The following is a 22,111-nucleotide window of genomic DNA, read 5'->3' on the forward strand; positions in this document are numbered from 1 at the left end:
AGATAACCCTGAAGGAGCTGCAAAGCTCCACAGCGGAGTTTGGAGTATCTGTCCATAGGACCCCTTTAAGCCGTATACTCCACTGAGCTGGGCTTTATGGAAGAGTGGCCAGAAAAAAGCCATTGCTTAAATAAAAAAATAAGCAAACACGTTTGGTGTTCGCCAAAAGGCATGTGGGAGACTCCCCAAACATATGGAAGAAGGTAATCTGGTCAGATGAGACTAAAATGTAGCTTTTCGGCCATCAAGGAAAATGCTTTGTCTGGTGCAAACCCAACACCTCTTATCACCCCGAGAACACCATCCCCACAGTGAAGCATGGGGGTGGCAGCATCATGCTTTTGTTTTTCATCAACAGGGACTGGGAAACTGGTCAGAATTGAAGGAATGATAGATGGCACTAAATACAGGGAAATTCTTGAGGGAAACCTGTTTCAGTCTTCCAGAGATTTTAGACTGGGACGGAGGTTTCCCTTCCAGCAGGACAATGACCCTAAGCATACTGCTAAAGCAACACTCGAGTGGTTTAAGGGGAAACATTTAAATGTCTTGGAATGGCCTAGTCAAAACCCAGACCTCAATCCAATTGAGAATCTGTGGTATGACTTAAAGATTGCTGTACACCAGTGGAACCCATCCAACTTGAAGGAGCTGGAGCAGTTTTGCCTTGAAGAATAGGCAAAAATCCCAGTGGCTAGATGTGCCAACCTTACAGAGACATACCCCAAGAGACTTGCAGCTGTAATTGCTGCAAAAGGTGTCTCTACAAAGTATTGACTTTGGGGGGGAGGGGGGTGAATAGTTATGCACGTTCAAGTTTTGGAATTTTTTGGTCTTATTTCTTGTTTGTTTCACAATAAAAAATATTTAGCATCTTCAAAGTGGTAGGCATGTTGTGTAAATAAAATGATACAACCCCCCCCCAAAATAAATTTTAATTCCAGGTTGTAAGGCAACAAAATAGCAAAAATGCCAAGGGGGTTGAATACTTTCGCAAGCCACTGTACACACTCACGTCGGCACGCAGCCACGCACACACGCACGCACACACACATACATACACACACACACACAGGTAGGTAGGTATCACCCTCCAGAGCATGCAGCAGCGTCCCAATGAGGAAGACAGACAGACAGACAGACAGACAGACAGACAGACAGACAGACAGACAGACAGACAGACAGACAGACAGACAGACAGACAGACAGACAGACAGACAGACAGACAGACAGACAGACAGACAGACAGGAGGAAATGAACATACTGTAGAAACCTGCCATGACGGATTTTTGACAGCGATCACCTGTATAGTCATTTGGACACCTGATGGGGGAAACAAGCCACAGAAGGAGAAGAGGGAGGGAGGGAAAAGAGGAAGAGGGGGAGGGAGAGGATGCGAAGGAGGAAGTACATATAAGGGAAAGGAGGGAGGGAGAGAGAGAGTAAGGGAGGGAGGTAGAGAGAAATGGAGGGAGGGAGAGAGCAAGGGAGGGAGGGAGGGAGGGGGAAGGAAGAAAGGGAGGGCGGGAGAGAGCAAGAAAGGGAGGGAGGGAGGGAGGGAGGGAGGGAGGGCGGGCGGGCGGGCGGGCGGGAGGAAGGAAGGAAGGAAGGAAGGAAGGAAGGAAGGAAGGAAGGAAGGAAGGAAGGAAGGAAGGAAGGAGAGAGAGAGAGAGAGAGAAAGAAAGAAAGGGGAGGAGGGAGGGAGGGAGAGAGAGAGAGAAAGAAAGGGAGGGAGGGAGGGAGGGAGAGAGAGAGAGAGAGAAAGGGAACAGAGGAGGGAAGGAGGGAGAGAGAGAGAGAGAGAGAGAGAAAGAAAGAAAGAAAGAAAGAAAGAAAGAAAGAAAGAAAGAAAGAAAGAAAGAAAGAAAGAAAGAAAGAAAGAAAGAAAGAAAGAAAGGAAGGAAGGAAGGAAGGAAGGAAGGAAGGAAGAAATGGAGGGAGGGACACAAGAGAGCAGAGAACATGGAATTAGAAACAGATCACAGCCTAATAGTATTTGTCAGAGGTAGAGGGTAGAGTGTTATGCCATTGCTATGACATCATTACTATGGCGTCATCGCTATGACATCATTGCACGCTATGACATAATTGCACGCTATGACATCATCACATGTGAAAGGCTGGAAGATGTGGACCTGCGGGAGGAGGAACAGGAGGAGTCGGAGCTAAAAGCATATCAGCAGAAACACCCACTACACATTACTGATTGACAGGGTTTGTTTCCCAAGATGCATTTTCAAAGAGTTTGGGCTTAAAAAACTGCAAAGGCAAAGTCTGCAAAGAAGCACCCCTTTGCTGAAGGACTCATAAACATCTAGGAGAGAAAGGCGGGGGATTGGAGTACACATGGGATGTCCAAGTTTTTACACTTACCGTACTGTAACTATAATGTAACTACACTGTAACTACACTGTAACTACAGTGTGTGAGTCCAGGCAGCATAATACTCCCTAACACATACATATGCTGATCCCTGATGCTCTAAGACAGCATTCAGTTGAACTAGTCTCACAGGGTCTGAATATTCATAACATGCATAAAACTGAACAGGATATATTTTTCCCCTCATATAGTACCAAAGAGAAAACTTCACTGTGCATTTTGGATCAATTAAAGCAAGAACCTCTTCCTTGGAAGAGAAGAGCCCACTCAGCAATTTCCCATGCAGTTATAAATAGAGACACTGAGGCAGCATGCAAGCCCATGCTAGGAGATCGCCTCTCTCTTTCTCTTCCTCTCACTATCTCCATCTCTATCTCACCCCCCCTCTCGCTCTCTTCCCCTCTTTTTGCCAGCCCTGAGAACAAGACAAATACAAGGGGAAACAGTCTCCACAGAGATATAAACATCACTCTTTTTAAACCAGCACTCATCTGAATGAAATAAAATGGCATTCCTTCATTTCTCTCTGATGCTAAAGAGGGAAAGGGATTTGTCTGAGGGCTGCTAACCTCTAGCATACAATGCCAGTGCCACACCATAGCATGCGCTAGTCTCCTTGGTTCATTCAGAACAGAGCTGATCCGTCAAAACAGACTGAAATCTAGGCTAAGAGAGATCACAACATAACTCTAACTCTGTCTTTGTTTCTCTACTCTGTCACAACATAACTCTAACTCTGTCTTTGTTTCTCTACTCTGTCACAACATAACTCTAACTCTGTCTTTGTTTCTCTACTCTGTCACAACATAACTCTAACTCTGTCTTTGTTTCTCTACTCTGTCACAACATAACTCTAACTCTGTCCCTCTCCACACAACTCAGACACACAACTCAGGATCAGGAAGCACCATTTACAACCCCTAATTCACCGGCGACATGACTGGATACAAGTCTATCTCCTACGGCCTGACAGAGTACAGTGTTCTGTGTAGGTTAGGGTATCAGCCAGCCAGCCAGCCAGCCAGCCAAGCACCCAAACACCTCAAGATGTTTTCCTGCAGATATTTTGTTAGGCTGTCTGTCACAGTATGAAATAGAACAATTTTAGGCTGTCTGTCTGTGGGGCCTTGTTCACCTGGGAAAAGTACATGTCTTTCACCTCTAGTATTGCTTGTTTTCTTGAATGCTTTTGCATTTTGTTTGCTAACACATTGTTAAACAGCATGCAGCCATTCGTGCAACGAGCTGGAGATATATTAGAGGGATAGGGAAAGAGAGGGAGAGAGAGCAAGAGAAAGAAGGAGAAATAGATGGAGGGAAAGACACCTAGATGTCGAGAAGCGGACAGATCAGAGATAGAGGAAAGATGAATGTTTGTCGAGAGCAAGAGAAACAGGGGTGAAGGGAGAAGAAGAATGAGTTTACAATCAACAGAGAAGCCTTTAATGTTGCACCCAGACTAATCCTTGAGAGGATCATTTACAATGAACGTGATGACACTTGGCATTCCGTGTCTGGAGAAGGAGATTGGCGATTGGGTTAACAGGGTGAACAACACACAGCTGAAGCCACATAGTGACAGACACCGCAGGAGGACAGGACCACTCACTTACTTGCATGACAGTTGGTTTATACCGTGTATGAAATAACAGTCTCCACCGTTCACACAGTACGACTTCTCTGTGTCGTTACAGCGCCGGGCGTGACTCGAGCCTGGAGACAGAGTAGTGGTCACTATGGAGGAGAGAGAGTAAGAGTAGGGGTTAGCAAGGAAGAGGGGGAGTGTGGCGGTAACTAAGAAAGAGAAGGAAAGCGTAGAGGTCACTTTGGAAGAAGGGTAATAAATGGTTACTAAGGAAGAAAGGGAAAGAATGTTGTGGTTACTAAGGAAGAGAGAAAGAGAATGTCTGGTCTTTACCAAAGAAGAGAGGAAGAGAATGTCTGGTTGTCAAAGAAAAAAAGTATGTGGTAGTTAATGACGACGGTGGAAAGATTGTGAACGTTATAGAACAGTAAGAACGTCATACAGTAGACAGAGGATGGTGTGTCTGTGGACTCACGGCTCTGCACACTGATGCTGCTCGTAGTGCTCTCCTGGCCCAGCATGTTCTCAACCACACACGTGTAGTTCCCAGAATCCTCCAGCCTCGCTCGGTTGATCTGGACCTTGGAGTTTTTCCTTCAGAGAATGAGAGAGGAAGAGTGGAAGGAGAGAGAGAGAGAAATGGAGTGAGAGTGATTAATTTGAGTCAATATGAATGCTTCTTCAAAACAGAAACAGCAGTGTCTATAGTGTCTATTTTGGAGTGTCTTTGTTATGTGTTTGAATGTGTGACTGGAGGTTGGCCCGTCTCTGAGACTCACTTATTGGTCTTGATTTTGATGTCTTTTCCCCTCTGGAGCTCTCGGCCATCTTTATACCATCGGAAGGAGGGGCTGGGGTTCCCTGACGCCTCACACTTCAGATACAACCGCTCCCCCTCCATTAGAGACTGGCCCCGCATCGGCCGCAACTTAGGGGCCACAGCTAGAGAGAGAGAGAGAGAGACAAAGAGAGAGAGTGAGAGAGACGAGAGAGAGACAAAGAGAGAGAGTGAGAGAGACGAGAGTGAGAGAGACGAGCGAGAGAGAGACAGAGAGAGAGAGACAATGAGAAAGAATAAGAGAGAGAAAAAGAAAGAGAAAAAGAGAGAGAGAAAAAGAGAGGGGTGGGAGGGGTTACGGAGAGAGTATTTAGTATTTATTAGGATCCCCATAAGCTACTCTTCCTGGGGTCCAAACAAGATTAAAACAATTACTTCACAACAAAACACAAAAAACAGCCTACATCATAAATATCACAATACATCATAGAAGACATTATTACTCTAATATTACACATCTACAATATAAAGTCCCCAGTACCACAATATCATAACATTATGTGTGTGTGTGTGTGTGTGTGTGTGTGTGTGTGTGTGTGTGTGTGTGTGTGTGTGTGTGTGTGTGTGTGTGTGTGTGTGTGTGTGCGTGCGTATGCATCTGTGTGTGTTTGTGTGTGTGCCTCTTCACAGTCCGCAATGTGCCGTGAGGTGTTGTTTCATCTGGGTTTTTTAAATCTGATTTTACTGCTCGCTTGAGTTACTTGATGTGGAAAAGAGTTCAGTTCTAGCCATAGCACTGTAACATCAACTTTGAAGGTTTTGAATTATATTCACTGTGCCTTGGATAGGAAGCTGCATTGTATATCTGTGTTCACAGACTTGTCAAAGGTGTTTGACACCGAGAACCACACCTTCTTGGTGCACAGACTGAATTGTGTTGGCATTACTGGTCATGCTCTGGAGTGGTTTGTGAACTCGCTGTCAGATTGAACCCTGTGTGTTATGCAGATGACATTGTTCTCTAGTCAAGTAACAGCAGTTTGACACTGTTCTCTAGTCAAGTAGCTACAGTTTGACACTGTTCTCTAGTCAAGTGGCAGCAGTTTGACACTGTTCTCTAGTCAAGTAGCTACAGTTTGACACTGTTCTCTAGTCAAGTAACAGCAGTTTGACACTGTTCTCTAGTCAAGTGGCAGCAGTTTGACACTGTTCTCTAGTCAAGTAGCTACAGTTTGACACTGTTCTCTAGTCAAGTAGATACAGTTTGACACTGTTCTCTAGTCAAGTAACAGCAGTTTGACACTGTTCTCTAGTCAAGTAGCTACAGTTTGACACTGTTCTCTAGTCAAGTAGCTACAGTTTGACACTGTTCTCTAGTCAAGTAACAGCAGTTTGACACTGTTCTCTAGTCAAGTAGCTACAGTTTGACACTGTTCTCTATTCAAGTAGATACAGTTTGACACTGTTCTCTAGTCAAGTGGCAGCAGTTTGACACTGTTCTCTAGTCAAGTAGCTACAGTTTGACACTGTTCTCTAGTCAAGTAGGTACAGTTTGACACTGTTCTCTAGTCAAGTAGCTACAGTTTGACACTGTTCTCTATTCAAGTAGCTACAGTTTGACACTGTTCTCTAGTCAAGTAGCTACAGTTTGACACTGTTCTCTAGTCAAATGGCAGCATTTTGACACTGTTCTCTATTCAAGTGGCAGCAGTTTGACACTGTTCTCTAGTCAAGTAGCTACAGTTTGACACTGTTCTCTAGTCAAGTGGAAGCAGTTTGACACTGTTCTCTAGTCAAGTGGCAGCAGTTTGACACTGTTCTCTAGTCAAGTAGCTACAGTTTGACACTGTTCTCTAGTCAAGTGGAAGCAGTTTGACACTGTTCTCTAGTCAAGTGGCAGCAGTTTGACACTGTTCTCTAGTCAAGTGGCAGCAGTTTGACATTGTTCTCTAGTCAAGTGGCAGCAGTTTGACACTGTTCTCTAGTCAAGTAGCTACAGTTTGACACTGTTCTCTATTCAAGTGGCAGCAGTTTGACACTGTTCTCTATTCAAGTAGCTACAGTTTGACACTGTTCTCTAGTCAAGTGGCAGCAGTTTGACACTGTTCTCTAGTCAAGTGGCAGCAGTTTGACACTGTTCTCTAGTCAAGTAGCTACAGTTTGACACTGTTCTCTAGTCAAGTAGCTACAGTTTGACACTGTTCTCTAGTCAAGTGGAAGCAGTTTGACACTGTTCTCTAGTCAAGTGGCAGCAGTTTGACATTGTTCTCTAGTCAAGTGGCAGCAGTTTGACACTGTTCTCTAGTCAAGTAGCTACAGTTTGACACTGTTCTCTATTCAAGTGGCAGCAGTTTGACACTGTTCTCTATTCAAGTAGCTACAGTTTGACACTGTTCTCTAGTCAAGTGGCAGCAGTTTGACACTGTTCTCTAGTCAAGTGGCAGCAGTTTGACACTGTTCTCTAGTCAAGTAGCTACAGTTTGACACTGTTCTCTAGTCAAGTAGCTACAGTTTGACACTGTTCTCTAGTCAAGTGGAAGCAGTTTGACACTGTTCTCTAGTCAAGTGGCAGCAGTTTGACACTGTTCTCTAGTCAAGTGGCAGCAGTTTGACACTGTTCTCTAGTCAAGTGGCAGCAGTTTGACACTGTTCTCTAGTCAAGTGGCAGCAGTTTGACACTGTTCTCTAGTCAAGTAGCTACAGTTTGACTTTTGAAAAAGCTCAAACAGCTTTCAACATCATTCAACAGAATCTGTACAATTTGAAGCTTGTTCTGAATTCCTCTAAAACAAAATGCATGGTATTTTTCAATACTAAACACTCTGAAAACCATGTAATTACTACCTTGGAAGGACATTCTATAGAGCAAGTTTAAACGTACAATCATCTGGCAGTTTGGGTGGATGAGAAGTTGAGCTTCACCATCCATCTAGAGAAACTTGTCAGGAAAATCAAGCTGCGTATTGTTTTTAATACCGGCACAACGCTTTGATTCGTTTTCTTGATTTGTGTTGAACTATGGTGATTCTATTTATGTGCAAGCCTCAAGCTCTACAGTACACTGAAGGCTCTTGACTCTGTGTATCATGCAGCCCTTAATTTTGTCACCAATCAGAGACGTCTAACTCAACATTGTGATCTTGTCACGCCCTGACCTGAGAGAGTCGTTTTTCTCTGTTTGGTTAGGTCAGGGTGTGACATGGGGTGGGCATTCTATGTGTTGTATGTCTATGTTGTTTTTGTATTTCTTTGTTGGGCCGAGTATGGTTCCAAATCAGAGGCAGCGGTCTATCGTTGTCTCTGATTAGGAATCATACTTAGGAAGCCTGTTCCCCACCTGTGTTTGTGGGTTATTGTTATTTCTGTGTGTGTACAGCACAGTGCGTTACGTTCTTACTGTAGTGGACAGGGGAGATTGGCGAGGTCGGGGTTGAGACCTGAGCCAACTCCCCGTGCTTACCGTGGGGAGCGAGTGACCGAGCAAGCACCGTGTTATGCGGTGATGCGCACTGTGTCGCCAGTGCGCACTCACAGCCCGGTGCGCTCGGTGCAAGCTCCTCACCGTTGCCGTGCTAGAGTTGGCCGTCAGCCAGGAAGAAGTGCGCCGGCTCAGCGTATCTGGTCTCCAGTGCGTCTCTTCGGTCCAGGTTATCCTGCGCCTGCTCTACGCACGGTACCCCCCTTTAACCAGCACAGCCCAGTTCGTCCTGTGCCGGCGCTCCGCCCTTGCTGGGCTACAGTGACCATCCAGCCAGGACGGGGTGTGCTCCGTCCTGGCTCCAGACCTCCAGTGCGCCTCCACGGCCCAGTGTGCCCTGTGCCTGCTCTGCGCACCCAGTCTCCTGTGCGTCTCCCCAGTACGGAGCCTCCAGCGACGCTCCTCAGCCCGGAGCCTCCAGCGACGCTCCTCAGCCCGGAGCCTCCAGCGACGCTCCTCAGCCCGGAGCCTCCAGCGACGCTCCGCAGCCCGGAGCCTCCAGCGACGGTCCGCAGCCCGGAGCCTCCAGCGACGGTCCGCAGCCCGGAGCCTCCAGCGACGGTCCGCAGCCCAGAGCCTCCAGCGACGCTCCTCAGCCCGGAGCCTCCAGCGACGCTCCTCAGCCCGGAGTCTTCAGCGACGGTCCGCAGCCCGGAGTCTTCACTGACGGTCCGCAGCCCGGAGTCTTCACTGACGGTCCGCAGCCCGGAGTCTTCACTGACGGTCCGCAGCCCGGAGTCTTCACTGACGGTCCGCAGCCCGGAGTCTTCACTGACGGTCCGCAGCCCGGAGTCTTCACTGACGGTCCGCAGCCCGGAGTCTTCACTGACGGTCCGCAGCCCGGAGTCTTCACTGACGGTCCGCAGCCCGGAGTCTTCAGCGACGGTCCGCAGCCCGGAGTTTTCAAATTTTATTTGTCACATGCACCGAATACGACAGGTGTAGACCTTACCGTGAAATGCTTACTTACAAGCCCTTAAACAACATTGCAGTTTTAAGAAAAATAAGAGTTCAGAAAATATTTACTAAATAAACTAAAGTAAAAAAATAAAACAGTAACAATAAAATAACAATAACGAGGCTATATCCAGGGGGTACGGTACCGAGTCAATGTGCAGGGGTACAGGTTAGTCAAGGTAATTGAGGTAATATGTAGATGTAGATAGGGGTAAAGTGACTATGCATAGATAATAAACAGCGAGTAGCAGCAGCGTAAAAAGGGGGGGGTCAATGCAAATAGTTTGGAGGCCGAACAGTTGCCATACCAGGCGGTGATGCAACCAGTCAGGATGCTCTTGATGGTGCAGCTGTAGAACGTTTTGAGGACCTGAGGACCCATGCCAAATCTTTTTAGTCTCCTGAGGAGGAATAGGCATTGTCGTGCCCTCTTCACGACTGTCTTGGTGTGTTTGGACCATGATAGTTTGTTGGTGATGTGGACACCAAGGAATTTGAAGCTCTCAACCTGTCCACTACAGCCCTGTCGATGAGAATGGGGGTGTGCTTGGCCCTCCTTTTCCTGTAGTCCACAATCATCTCCTTTGTCTTGATTACGTTGAGGTAGAGGTTGTTGTCCTAGCACCACACTGCCAGGTCTCTGACCTCCTCCCTATAGGCTGTCTCATCGTGATCAGGCCTACCACCGTTATGTCGTCTGCAAACTTAATGATGGTGTTGGAGTCGAGCTTGGCCATGCAGTCATGGGTGAACAGGGAGTACAGGAGGGGACTAAGCATGCACCCCTGAGGCGCCCCCATGTTGAGGATCAGTGTGGCAGATGTGATGTTGCCTACCCTTACCACCTGGGTGGCTGCCCATAAGGAAGTCCAGGATCCAGTTGCAGAGGGAGGTGTTTAGTCCCAGGGTCCTTAGCTTAGTGATGAGCTTTGAGGGCACTATGGCGTTCAACGCTGAGCTGTAGTCAATGAATAGCATTCTCACGTAGGTGTTCCTTTTGTCCAGGTGGAGAAGGGCAGTGTGGAGTGCAATAGAGATTGCATCATCTGCGGATCTGTTGGGGTGGTATGCGAATTGGAGTGGGTCTAGGGTTTCTGGGATGATGTTGATGATGTTGATGTGAGCCATGACCAACCTTTCACACTTCATGACTACAGACGTGAGTGCTACGGGGCGGTAGTCATTTAGGCAGGTTACCTTGGTGTTCTTGGGCACAGGGACTATGTTGGTCTTTTGAAACATGTAGGTTTTACACACTCAGTCAGGGACAGGTTGAAAATGTCAGTGAAGACACTTGCAAGTTGATCAGCGCATGCTCTGAGTACACGTCCTGGTAATCTGCCTGGCCCTGCGGCCTTGTAAATGTTGACCTGTTTAAAGGTCTTACTCACATCAGCTACGGAGAGCGTAGTCTGGAACAGCTACTGCACTCATGCATGCTTCAGTGTTGCTTGGCTCAAAGCGCGCATAGAAATAATTTTTCTCATCTGGTGGGCTCATGTCACTGGGCAGCTTGCGGCTGGGCTTCCCTTTGTAGTCTGATATAGTTCAGGCCCTGCCACATCTGACAAACGTCGGAGCCGGTGTGGTGGGATTAAATTTCAGTCCTGTATTGACCCTTTTTTGGTTTGATGGTTTGTCGGGGGGCATAGCATGATTTCTAAATAGTGTTCGGGTTAGAGTCCCGCTCCTTGAAAGCGGCAGCTCTACCTTTTAGCTCAGTACGGATGTTGCCTGTAATCCATGGCTTATGGTTGGGGTGTGTACGTACGGTCACTGTGGGGATGATGTCATAGATGCACTTATTGATGAAGCTGGTGACTTATGTGGTATACTCCTCAATGCCATTGGATGAATCCCGGAACATATTCCAGTCTGTGCTAGCAAAACAGCCCTGTAGCGTAGCATCTGCGTCATCTGACCACTTCCGTATTGAGCGAGTCACTATTACTTCCTGCTTTAGTTTGTGCTTATAAGCAGGAATCAGGAGGATAGAATTATGGTCAGATTTGCCAAATGGAGGGCGAGGGAGAGCTTTGTATGCGTCTCTGTGTGTGGAGTAAAGGTGGTCTGGTAGAAATGAGGTAAAACGGATTTAAGTTTCCCTGCATTAAAGTCCCTGGCCACTAGGAGCGCTGCCTCTGGATGAGCATTTTGTTGTTTGCTTATGGCCTTATGCAGCTCGTTGAGTGCGGTCTTAGTGCCAGCATTAGATTGTGGTGGTAAATAGACAGCTATGAAAAATTTAGAATGAAACTCTCTTGGTAAATAGTGTGGTCTACAGCTTATCATGAGATACTCTACCTCAGGCGAGCAAAATCTTGAGACTTGCTTAATGTTAGATTCTGCGCACCAGCTGTTATTGACAAATAGACACAGACTGCCACTCCTTGTCTTACCGGAGGCAGCTGTTCTGTCTTGCCGATGACACACACATGCCTGCACACACACACACATCCACTGTTTGTTTGCTGTTGTATTTGTGCTGTTGCCAGTGTCTTCTGTCTGTGTTGTCCATTTGGTTTTACAGAGTTTCATTTTTATTTATTTTTATCCCAGTCCCCGTCCCACAGGAGGTCTTTTGCCTCTTGCAGGCCATCATCGTAAATAAGAATTTGTTCTTAATTGACTTGCCTGGTTAAATTAAGGTACAAAATATTTTTGGGTCATGGCTCTGTAGTACTCTGTATTTCCCAGCATCTGTTCTGGACATGGGGACTGTGAAGAGACCCCCGGTGGTATATCTCATGGGGTATGTAAGCTGTGTGTTAGCTGTTTGAACAGACAGTTTGATGCTTTCAACATGTCAATAACCCTCACAAAAACAAGTAGTGATGCAGTCAATCTCTGTTCTGGGCCATTTGCCTATGTACTTCTTTGTGGTACTTGACCATAAAACCATATAGCAGTGGTCCAGGTGGGATAAAACTAGGGCCTGTAGGGCTTGTTTTGTTGATTGTGATGTCAAGAAAGCAGAGCAGCGCTTCATCACGGAGAAACCTCTCCCCAATCTTAGCTAACGTTGCATCAATATGTTTGACCATGTCAGTTTACAATCTAAGGCAGGAATCTCCAACCCTGTTCCTGGAGAGCTACAGTCCTGCAGGTATTCACTCCAAACCTGTTCCTGGAGAGCTACAGTCCTGCAGGTATTCACTCCAAACCTGTTCCTGGAGAGCTACTGTCCTGCAGGTATTCACTCCAACCCTGTTCCTGGAGAGCTACAGTCCTGCAGGTATTCACTCCAACCCTGTTCCTGGAGAGCTACAGTCTTGCAGGTATTCACTCCAAACCTGTTCCTGGAGAGCTACAGTCCTGCAGGTATTCACTCCAAACCTGTTCCTGGAGAGCTACAGTCCTGCAGGTATTCACTCCAACCCTGTTCCTGGAGAGCTACAGTCCTGCAGGTATTCACTCCAACCCTGTTCCTGGAGAGCTACAGTCTTGCAGGTATTCACTCCAACCCTGTTCCCGGAGAGCTACAGTCTTGCAGGTATTCACTCCAACCCTGTTCCCGGAGAGCTACAGTCTTGCAGGTATTCACTCCAACCCTGTTCCCGGAGAGCTACAGTCTTGCAGGTATTCACTCCAACCCTGTTCCCGGAGAGCTACAGTCTTGCAGGTATTCACTCCAACCCTGTTCCTGGAGAGCTACAGTCTTGCAGGTATTCACTCCAACCCTGTTCCTGGAGAGCTACAGTCCTGCAGGTATTCACTCCAACCCTGTTCCCGGAGAGCTACAGTCCTGCAGGTATTCACTCCAACCCTGTTCCTGGAGAGCTACAGTCTTGCAGGTATTCACTCCAACCCTGTTCCTGGAGAGCTACAGTCCTGCAGGTATTCACTCCAACCCTGTTCCTGGAGAGCTACAGTCTTGCAGGTATTCACTCCAACCCTAATCAGGCGCACCTGATTCCAATAATTAGCTGCTTGATAAGATGATTCTGGATTCAATCTTACAATTGTGGTTGTAGTGAAAAGCTACAGGAGTGTAGCTCTCCATGAACAGGGTTGGAGAGCCCTGATCTAGAATTACACCATGCAGTTTAGTCACCTGAACATGCTTAATTTACACATTATTCATTAGGGTTTACCAAATTATTATTCCCAAATACAATGCTTTTAGTTTTTGATATATTGTAGACTTGATTATTACTTGCCACCCATTCTAAAACTGACTGCAGCTCTTTGTTAAGTGTGCAGTGATTTAATTTGCTGAGGTAGATGATGTGCATAATGTTGAGTCATCAGCGTACATAGACACACAGGCTTTACTCAATGCTAATGGTTGGTCATTAGTAGAAATAGAAAAAATGTAGGGTTCAAAACAGCTACCTTAAGGTATGCCAAACTCTACCTGGTTTATGTTAGAAGGGCTTCCATTAAAGAACACCCTCTGTGTTGTTACATATAACTCTTGAACCACAATATGGCAGGGGATGTAAAGTCATAACACATACGTTTCAGCAGCAGACAATGATTGATAACGTCAAAAGCTGCTTTTGAAGTCTAACAAAACATCTCCCACAATTTTCTTATTATCAATTTCTTTCAGCCAATCATCAGTCATTTGTGTCAGAGCCGAGAGATAGAGGTGAAAGTAAGAAAGAAGGCCCTAGGACTATTTCCCATTATGAACCATTTCAACGTGTGTGTGTGTGTGTGTGTGTGTGTGTGTGTGTGTGTGTGTGTGTGTGTGTGTGTGTGTGTGTGTGTGTGTGTGTGTGTGTGTGTGTGTGTGTGTGTGTGTGTGTGTGTGTGTGTGTGTGTGTGTGTGTGTGTGTGCGTGTGCATGTGGAGAGAGAATGATTGCTATGGTAATTGAGCTCAATTTATTACCCAAAAGCCCCCCAGGTGAACCCTGACTCCAGTTGGCCTTGTGAGCTGGGCACTTGACCCTTTACTAATTGATTCTCGGTCCAAGCCACCTCCGTTACAGAGTAAATCAATATTACTGTATGTGAAATCATACACCAACACTGGACTGAATCCTGGAAAGTCAGTGTTTTGGCTTTTCACATTTCTTTGTCTCATAAAAAAGAGAGGGCTAAATTCTGAGGAGTTAAAGCTATTCTAGATAGCCTCTGCTGTAGAGCTTTGATATGGAGCTCTTTGAGGAGTTAAAGCTATTCTAGATAGCCTCTGCTGTAGAGTTTTGATATGGAGCTCTTTGAGGAGTTAAAGCTATTCTAGATAGCCTCTGCTGTAGAGCTTTGATATGGAGCTCTTTGAGGAGTTAAAGCTATTCTAGATAGCCTCTGCTGTAGAGCTTTGATATGGAGCTCTTTGAGGAGTTAAAGCTATTCTAGATAGCCTCTGCTGTAGAGCTTTGATATGGAGCTCTTTGAGGAGTTAAAGCTATTCTAGATAGCCTCTGCTGTAGAGCTTTGATATGGAGCTCTTTGAGGAGTTAAAGCTATTCTAGATAGCCTCTGCTGTAGAGCTTTGATATGGAGCTCTTTGAGGAGTTAAAGCTATTCTAGATAGCCTCTGCTGTAGAGCTTTGATATGGAGCTCTTTGAGGAGTTAAAGCTATTCTAGATAGCCTCTGCTGTAGAGCTTTGATATGGAGCTCTTTGAGGAGTTAAAGCTATTCTAGATAGCCTCTGCTGTAGAGCTTTGATATGGAGCTCTTTGAGGAGTTAAAGCTATTCTAGATAGCCTCTGCTGTAGAGCATTGATATGGAGCTCTTTGAGGAGTTAAAGCTATTCTAGATAGCCTCTGCTGTAGAGCATTGATATGGAGCTCTTTGTTTTCCAACCTCACTCTGCCATAAACTGGCACAGTGTGAATCTCTGGAGACCCTCGCTCTGTTCCCCTTAAAAAATATAACAGCCTGCAACACTGACATGAGCCAGAGCAGGGGAGCACAAAGGACATCCAAACAGAATCAGCAACATAGTGCTTATATAGCTGCACACACAGGCATGCACACACACAACACACGCACAAGCACACACATACGCACACACAGACCATTGATAGGTCAAGGTTGGATAATTGTGAAAAAAATCAAGAGCGAACCCTGCTGTTATAGTGACCTCCTTATTGCATCACCATCTTGCCTGCACATCGCTCTCCATAATGATCCACTCTCTATACAACCCTTTTCACAATGATCCCCTCTCTCTCTATACTACCCTCTCCAAAATGATCCACTCTCTATACTACCCTTTTCACAATGATCCCCTCTCTCTACATAACGATCCCATCTCTCTATACTACCCTCTCCATAATAATACTCTCTCTCTATACTATCCTCTCCATAATGATCCCCTCTCTCTACACTAAACTCTCCATAATGATCCCCTCTCTCTACATAACGATCCTATCTCTCTATACTACACTCTCCATAATAATACTCTCTCTCTATACTAGTCTCTATTATGATCCCCTCTCTCTCTATACTACCCTCTCCATAATGATCCCCTCTCTCTATACTACCCTCTCCATAATGATCCTCTCTCTCTATACTACCCTCTCCATAATGATCCTCTCTCTCTATACTACCCTCTCCATAATGATCCCCTCTCTCTCTATACTACCCTCTCCATAATGATCCTCTCTCTCTATACTACCCTCTCCATAATGATCCTCTCTCTCTCTATACTACCCTCTCCATAATGATCCTCTCTCTCTATACTACCCTCTCCATAATGATCCTCTCTCTCTATACTACCCTCTCCATAATGATCCTCTCTCTCTATACTACCCTTTCCATAATGATCCTCTCTCTCTATACTACCCTCTCCATAATGATCCTCTCTCTCTCTATACTACCCTCTACATAATGATCCTCTCTCTCTATACTACCCTCTCCATAATGATCCTCTCTCTCTCTATACTACCCTCTCCATAATGATCCTCTCTCTCTCTATACTACCCTCTCCATAATGATCCTCTCTCTCTCTATACTACCCTCTCCATAATGATCCTCTCTCTCTCTATACTACCCTCTCCATAATGATCCCCTCTCTCTCTATACTACCCTCTCCATAATGATCCTCTCTCTCTATACTACCCTCTCCATAATGATCCTCTCTCTCTATACTACCCTCTCCATAATGATCCTCTCTCTCTCTATACTACCCTCTCCATAATGATCCTCTCTCTCTCTATACTACCCTCTCCATAATGATCCTCTCTCTCTCTATACTACCCTCTCCATAATGATCCTCTCTCTCTATACTACCCTCTCCATAATGATCCCCTCTCTCTATACTACCCTCTCCATAATGATCCCCTCTCTCTCTATACTACCCTCTCCACAATGATCCCCTCTCTCTATACTACCCTCTCCATAATGATCCTCTCTCTCTCTATACTACCCTCTCCATAATGATCCTCTCTCTCTATACTACCCTCTCCATAATGATCCTCTCTCTCTATACTATCCTCTCCATAATGATCCTCTCTCTCTCTCTATACTACCCTCTCCATAATGATCCCCTCTCTCTATACTACCCTCTCCATAATGATCCTCTCTCTCTCTATACTACCCTCTCCATAATGATCCCCTCTCTCTATACTACCCTCTCCATAATGATCCTCTCTCTCTCTATACTACCCTCTCCATAATGATCCCCTCTCTCTATACTACCCTCTCCATAATGATCCTCTCTCTCTCTATACTACCCTTTCCATAATGATCCTCTCTCTCTATACTACCCTCTCCATAATGATCCCCTCTCTCTATACTACCCTCTACATAATGATCCTCTCTCTCTATACTACCCTCTCCATAATGATCCTCTCTCTCTCTATACTACCCTCTCCATAATGATCCTCTCTCTCTATACTACCCTCTCCATAATGATCCTCTCTCTCTATACTACCCTCTCCATAATGATCCTCTCTCTCTCTCTATACTACCCTCTACATAATGATCCTCTCTCTCTCTACACTACCCTCTCCATAATGATCCTCTCTCTCTCTATACTACCCTCTACATAATGATCCTCTCTCTCTCTACACTACCCTCTCCAAATCGATCCCCTCTCTCTATACTACCCTCTCCATAATGATCCTCTCTCTCTCTATACTACCCATTGCATACTGATCCTCTCTCTCTCTATACTACCCTCTCCACAATGATCCTCTCTCTCTATACTACCCTCTCCATAATGATCCTCTCTCTCTATACTACCCTCTCCATAATGATCCTCTCTCTCTATACTACCCTCTCCATAATGATCCTCTCTCTCTCTATACTACCCTCTCCATAATGATCCCCTCTCTCTCTATACTACCCTCTCCATAATGATCCTCTCTCTCTCTATACTACCCTCTCCATAATGATCCTCTCTCTCTATACTACCCTCTCCATAATGATCCTCTCTCTCTCTATACTACCCTCTCCATACTGATCCTCTCTCTCTCTATACTACCCTCTCCATAATGATCCTCTCTCTCTCTATACTACCCTCTCCATAATGATCCCCTCTCTCTATACTACCCTCTCCATAATGATCCCCTCTCTCTATACTACCCTCTCCATAATGATCCCCTCTCTCTCTATACTACCCTCTCCATAATGATCCTCTCTCTCTATACTACCCTCTCCATAATGAGCCTCTCTCTCTATACTACCCTCTCCATAATGATCCTCTCATTCTATACTACCCTCTCCATAATGATCCCCTCTCTCTATACTATCCTCTCCATAATGATCCCCTCTCTCTATACTACCCTCTCCATAATGATCCTCTCTCTCTATACTACCCACTCCATAATGATCCTCTCTCTCTCTATACTACCCACTCCATAATGATCCTCTCTCTCTATACTACCCTTTCCACAATGATCCCCTCTCTTTCTATACTACCCTCTACATAATGAGCCTCTCTTTCTATACTACCTTCTCGTTAATGATACTCTCTCTCTATACTACCCTCTCCATACTGATCCCCTCTCTCTACACTAAACTCTCCATAATAATACTCTCTCTCTATACTACTCTCTATTATGATCCCCTCTCTCTCTATACTACCCTCTACATAATGATCCCCTCTCTCTACATAACGATCCTATCTCTCTATACTACACTCTCCATAATAATACTCTCTCTCTATACTACTCTCTATTATGATCTCTCTCTCTCTATACTACCCTCTCCATAATGATCCCCTCTCTCTACATAACGATCCTATCTCTCTATACTACACTCTCCATAATAATACTCTCTCTCTATACTACTCTCTATTATGATCTCTCTCTCTCTATACTACCCTCTCCATAATGATCCCCTCTCTCTACATAACGATCCTATCTCTCTATACTAAACTCTCCATAATAATACTCTCTCTCTATACTACTCTCTATTATGATCCCTCTCTCTCTATACTACCCTCTACATAATGATCCCCTAACTCTATAATACCCTCTCCAAATCGATCCCCTCTCTCTCAATACTACCCTCTCCATAATGATCCTCTCTCTCTCAATACTACCCTTTCCATAATGATCCCCTCTCTCTAAATTCTACCCTCTCCATAATGATCCCCTCTCTCTATACTACCCTCTCCATAATGATCCTCTCTCTATACTACCCTCTCCATAATGATCCTCTCTCTCTCTATACTACCCTCTACATAATGATCCTCTCTCTCTATACTACCCTCTCCATAATGATCCCCTCTCTCTCTCTATACTACCCTCTCCATAATGATCCTCTCTCTCTATACTACCCTCTCCATAATGATCCCCTCTCTCTCTCTATACTACCCTCTCCATAATGATCCTCTCTCTCTATACTACCCTCTCCATAATGATCCCCTCTCTCTATACTACCCTCTCAATAATGATCCTCGCTCTCTCTATACTACCCTCTCAATAATGATCCTCGCTCTCTCTATACTACCCTCTACATAATGATCCTCTCTCTCTCTATACTACCCTCTCCATAATGATCCTCTCTCTCTCTATACTACCCTCTCCATAATGATCCTCTCTCTCTCTATACTACCCTCTCCATAATGATCCTCTCTCTCTATACTACCCTCTCCATAATGATCCTCTCTCTCTATACTACCCTCTCCATAATGATCCCCTCTCTCTACATAACGATCCTCTCTCTCTACATAACGATCCTATCTCTCTATACTACACTCTCCATAATAATACTCTCTCTCTATACTACTCTCTATTATGATCTCTCTCTCTCTATACTACCCTCTCCATAATGATCCCCTCTCTCTACATAACGATCCTATCTCTCTATACTACACTCTCCATAATAATACTCTCTCTCTATACTACTCTCTATTATGATCCCTCTCTCTCTATACTACCCTCTCCATAATGATCCCCTCTCTCTATACTACACTCTCCATAATAATACTCTCTCTCTATACTACTCTCTATTATGATCCCCTCTCTCTCTATACTACCCTCTACATAATGATCCCCTCTCTCTATACTACCCTCTCCATAATGATCCTCTCTCTCTCTATACTACCCTCTCCAAATCGATCCCCTCTCTCTCAATACTACCCTTTCCATAATGATCCCCTCTCTCTAAATTCTACCCTCTCCATAATGATCCTCTCTCTCTATACTACCCTCTCCATAATGATCCTCTCTCTCTATACTACCCTCTCCATAATGATCCTCTCTCTCTATACTACCCTCTCCATAATGATCCTCTCTCTCTATACTACCCTCTCCATAATGAGCCTCTCTCTCTATACTACCCTCTCCATAATGATCCCCTCTCTCTCTATACTACCCTCTCCATAATGATCCTCTCTCTCTCTATACTACCCTCTCCATAATGATCCCCTCTCTCTCTATACTACCCTCTCCATAATGATCCCCTCTCTCTCTATACTACCCTCTCCATAATGATCCCCTCTCTCTATACTACCCTCTCCATAATGACCCTCTCTCTATACTACCCTCTCCATAATGATCCCCTCTCTCTCTATACTACCCTCTCCATAATGATCCCCTCTCTCTATACTACCCTCTCCATAATGATCCTCTCTCTCTATACTACCCTCTCCATAATGATCCTCTCTCTCTCTATACTACCCTCTCCATAATGAACCTCTCTCTCTATACTACCCTCTCCATAATGAACCTCTCTCTCTATACTACCCTCTCCATAATGATCCTCTCTCTCTATACTACCCTCTCCATAATGATCCTCTCTCTCTATACTACCCTCTCCATAATGATCCCCTCTCTCTATACTACCCTCTCCATAATGATCCTCTCTCTCTATACTACCCTCTCCATAATGATCCTCTCTCTCTCTATACTACCCTCTCCATAATGAACCTCTCTCTCTATACTACCCTCTCCATAATGATCCTCTCTCTCTCTTTACTACCCTCTCCATAATGAGCCTCTCTCTCTATACTACCCTCTCCAAATCGATCCCCTCTCTCTCAATACTACCCTTTCCATAATGATCCCCTCTCTCTAAATTCTACCCTCTCCATAATGATCCTCTCTCTCTATACTACCCTCTCCATAATGATCCCCTCTCTCTACATAACGATCCTCTCTCTCTATACTACCCTCTCCACAATGATCCCCTCTCTCTATACTACCCTCTCCATAATGATCCCCTCTCTCTACATAATGATCCTATCTCTCTATACTACACTCTCCATAATAATACTCTCTCTCTATACTACTCTCTATTATGATCCCTCTCTCTCTATACTACCCTCTCCATAATGATCCCCTCTCTCTATACTACACTCTCCATAATAATACTCTCTCTCTATACTACTCTCTATTATGATCCCCTCTCTCTCTATACTACCCTCTACATAATGATCCCGTCTCTCTATACTACCCTCTCCATAATGATCCTCTCTCTCTATACTACCCTCTCCATAATGATCCTCTCTCTCTCTATACTACCCTCTCCATAATGATCCTCTCTCTCTATACTACCCTCTCCATAATGATCCCCTCTCTCTATACTACCCTCTCCATAATGATCCTCTCTCTCTCTATACTACCCTCTCCATAATGATCCTCTCTCTCTCTATACTACCCTCTCCATAATGATCCTCTCTCTCTCTATACTACCCTCTCCATAATGATCCTCTCTCTCTCTATACTACCCTCTCCATAATGATCCTCTCTCTCTATACTACCCTTTCCATAATGATCCTCTCTCTCTATACTACCCTCTCCATAATGATCCCCTCTCTCTATACTACCCTCTCCATAATGATCCTCTCTCTCTCTATACTACCCTCTACATAATGATCCCCTCTCTCTCTATACTACCCTCTCCATAATGATCCTCTCTCTCTATACTACCCTCTCCATAATGATCCTCTCTCTCTATACTACCCTCTCCATAATGATCCTCTCTCTATACTACCCTCTCCATAATGATCCTCTCTCTCTATACTACCCTCTCCATAATGATCCCCTCTCTCTATACTACCCTCTCCATAATGATCCTCTCTCTCTCTATACTACCCTCTCCATAATGATCCTCTCTCTCTATACTACCCTCTCCATAATGATCCTCTCTCTCTATACTACCCTCTCCATAATGATCCTCTCTCTCTCTATACTACCCTCTCCATTATGATCCTCTCTCTCTATACTACCCTCTCCATAATGATCCTCTCTCTCTATACTACCCTCTACATAATGATCCTCTCTCTCTCTATACTACCCTCTCCACAATGATCCTCTCTCTCTCTATACTACCCTCTCCATAATGATCCTCTCTCTCTCTATACTACCCTCTACATAATGATCCTCTCTCTCTCTATACTACCCTCTACATAATGATCCTCTCTCTCTCTATACTACCCTCTCCACAATGATCCTCTCTCTCTCTATACTACCCTCTCCATACTGATCCTCTCTCTCTCTATACTACCCTCTCCATAATGATCCTCTCTCTCTATACTACCCTCTCCATAATGATCCTCTCTCTCTCTATACTACCC

General features: G+C 45.0%; 1 protein-coding gene across 1 annotated transcript in view; it reads right to left on the reverse strand.

Annotated features, from left to right (window-relative positions):
* The window catches only part of nrg2b (neuregulin 2b), a 63,849-nt gene that overhangs the window by 23,552 nt on the left and 18,186 nt on the right, over positions 1 to 22,111 (reverse strand). Inside the window, exons 2-5 of the mRNA XM_014198977.2 lie at positions 4,748 to 4,910; positions 4,444 to 4,562; positions 3,997 to 4,117; positions 1,266 to 1,324 (exon numbers count right to left, since the gene is read on the reverse strand). Coding sequence (XP_014054452.1) covers positions 1,266 to 1,324; positions 3,997 to 4,117; positions 4,444 to 4,562; positions 4,748 to 4,910 — 462 coding nt within the window. The remainder of the gene's footprint in view (positions 1 to 1,265; positions 1,325 to 3,996; positions 4,118 to 4,443; positions 4,563 to 4,747; positions 4,911 to 22,111) is intronic.

Source organism: Salmo salar, chromosome ssa05, assembly GCF_905237065.1.
Source record: "Salmo salar chromosome ssa05, Ssal_v3.1, whole genome shotgun sequence".
Classification (NCBI taxonomy): Eukaryota; Metazoa; Chordata; class Actinopteri; order Salmoniformes; family Salmonidae; genus Salmo; species Salmo salar.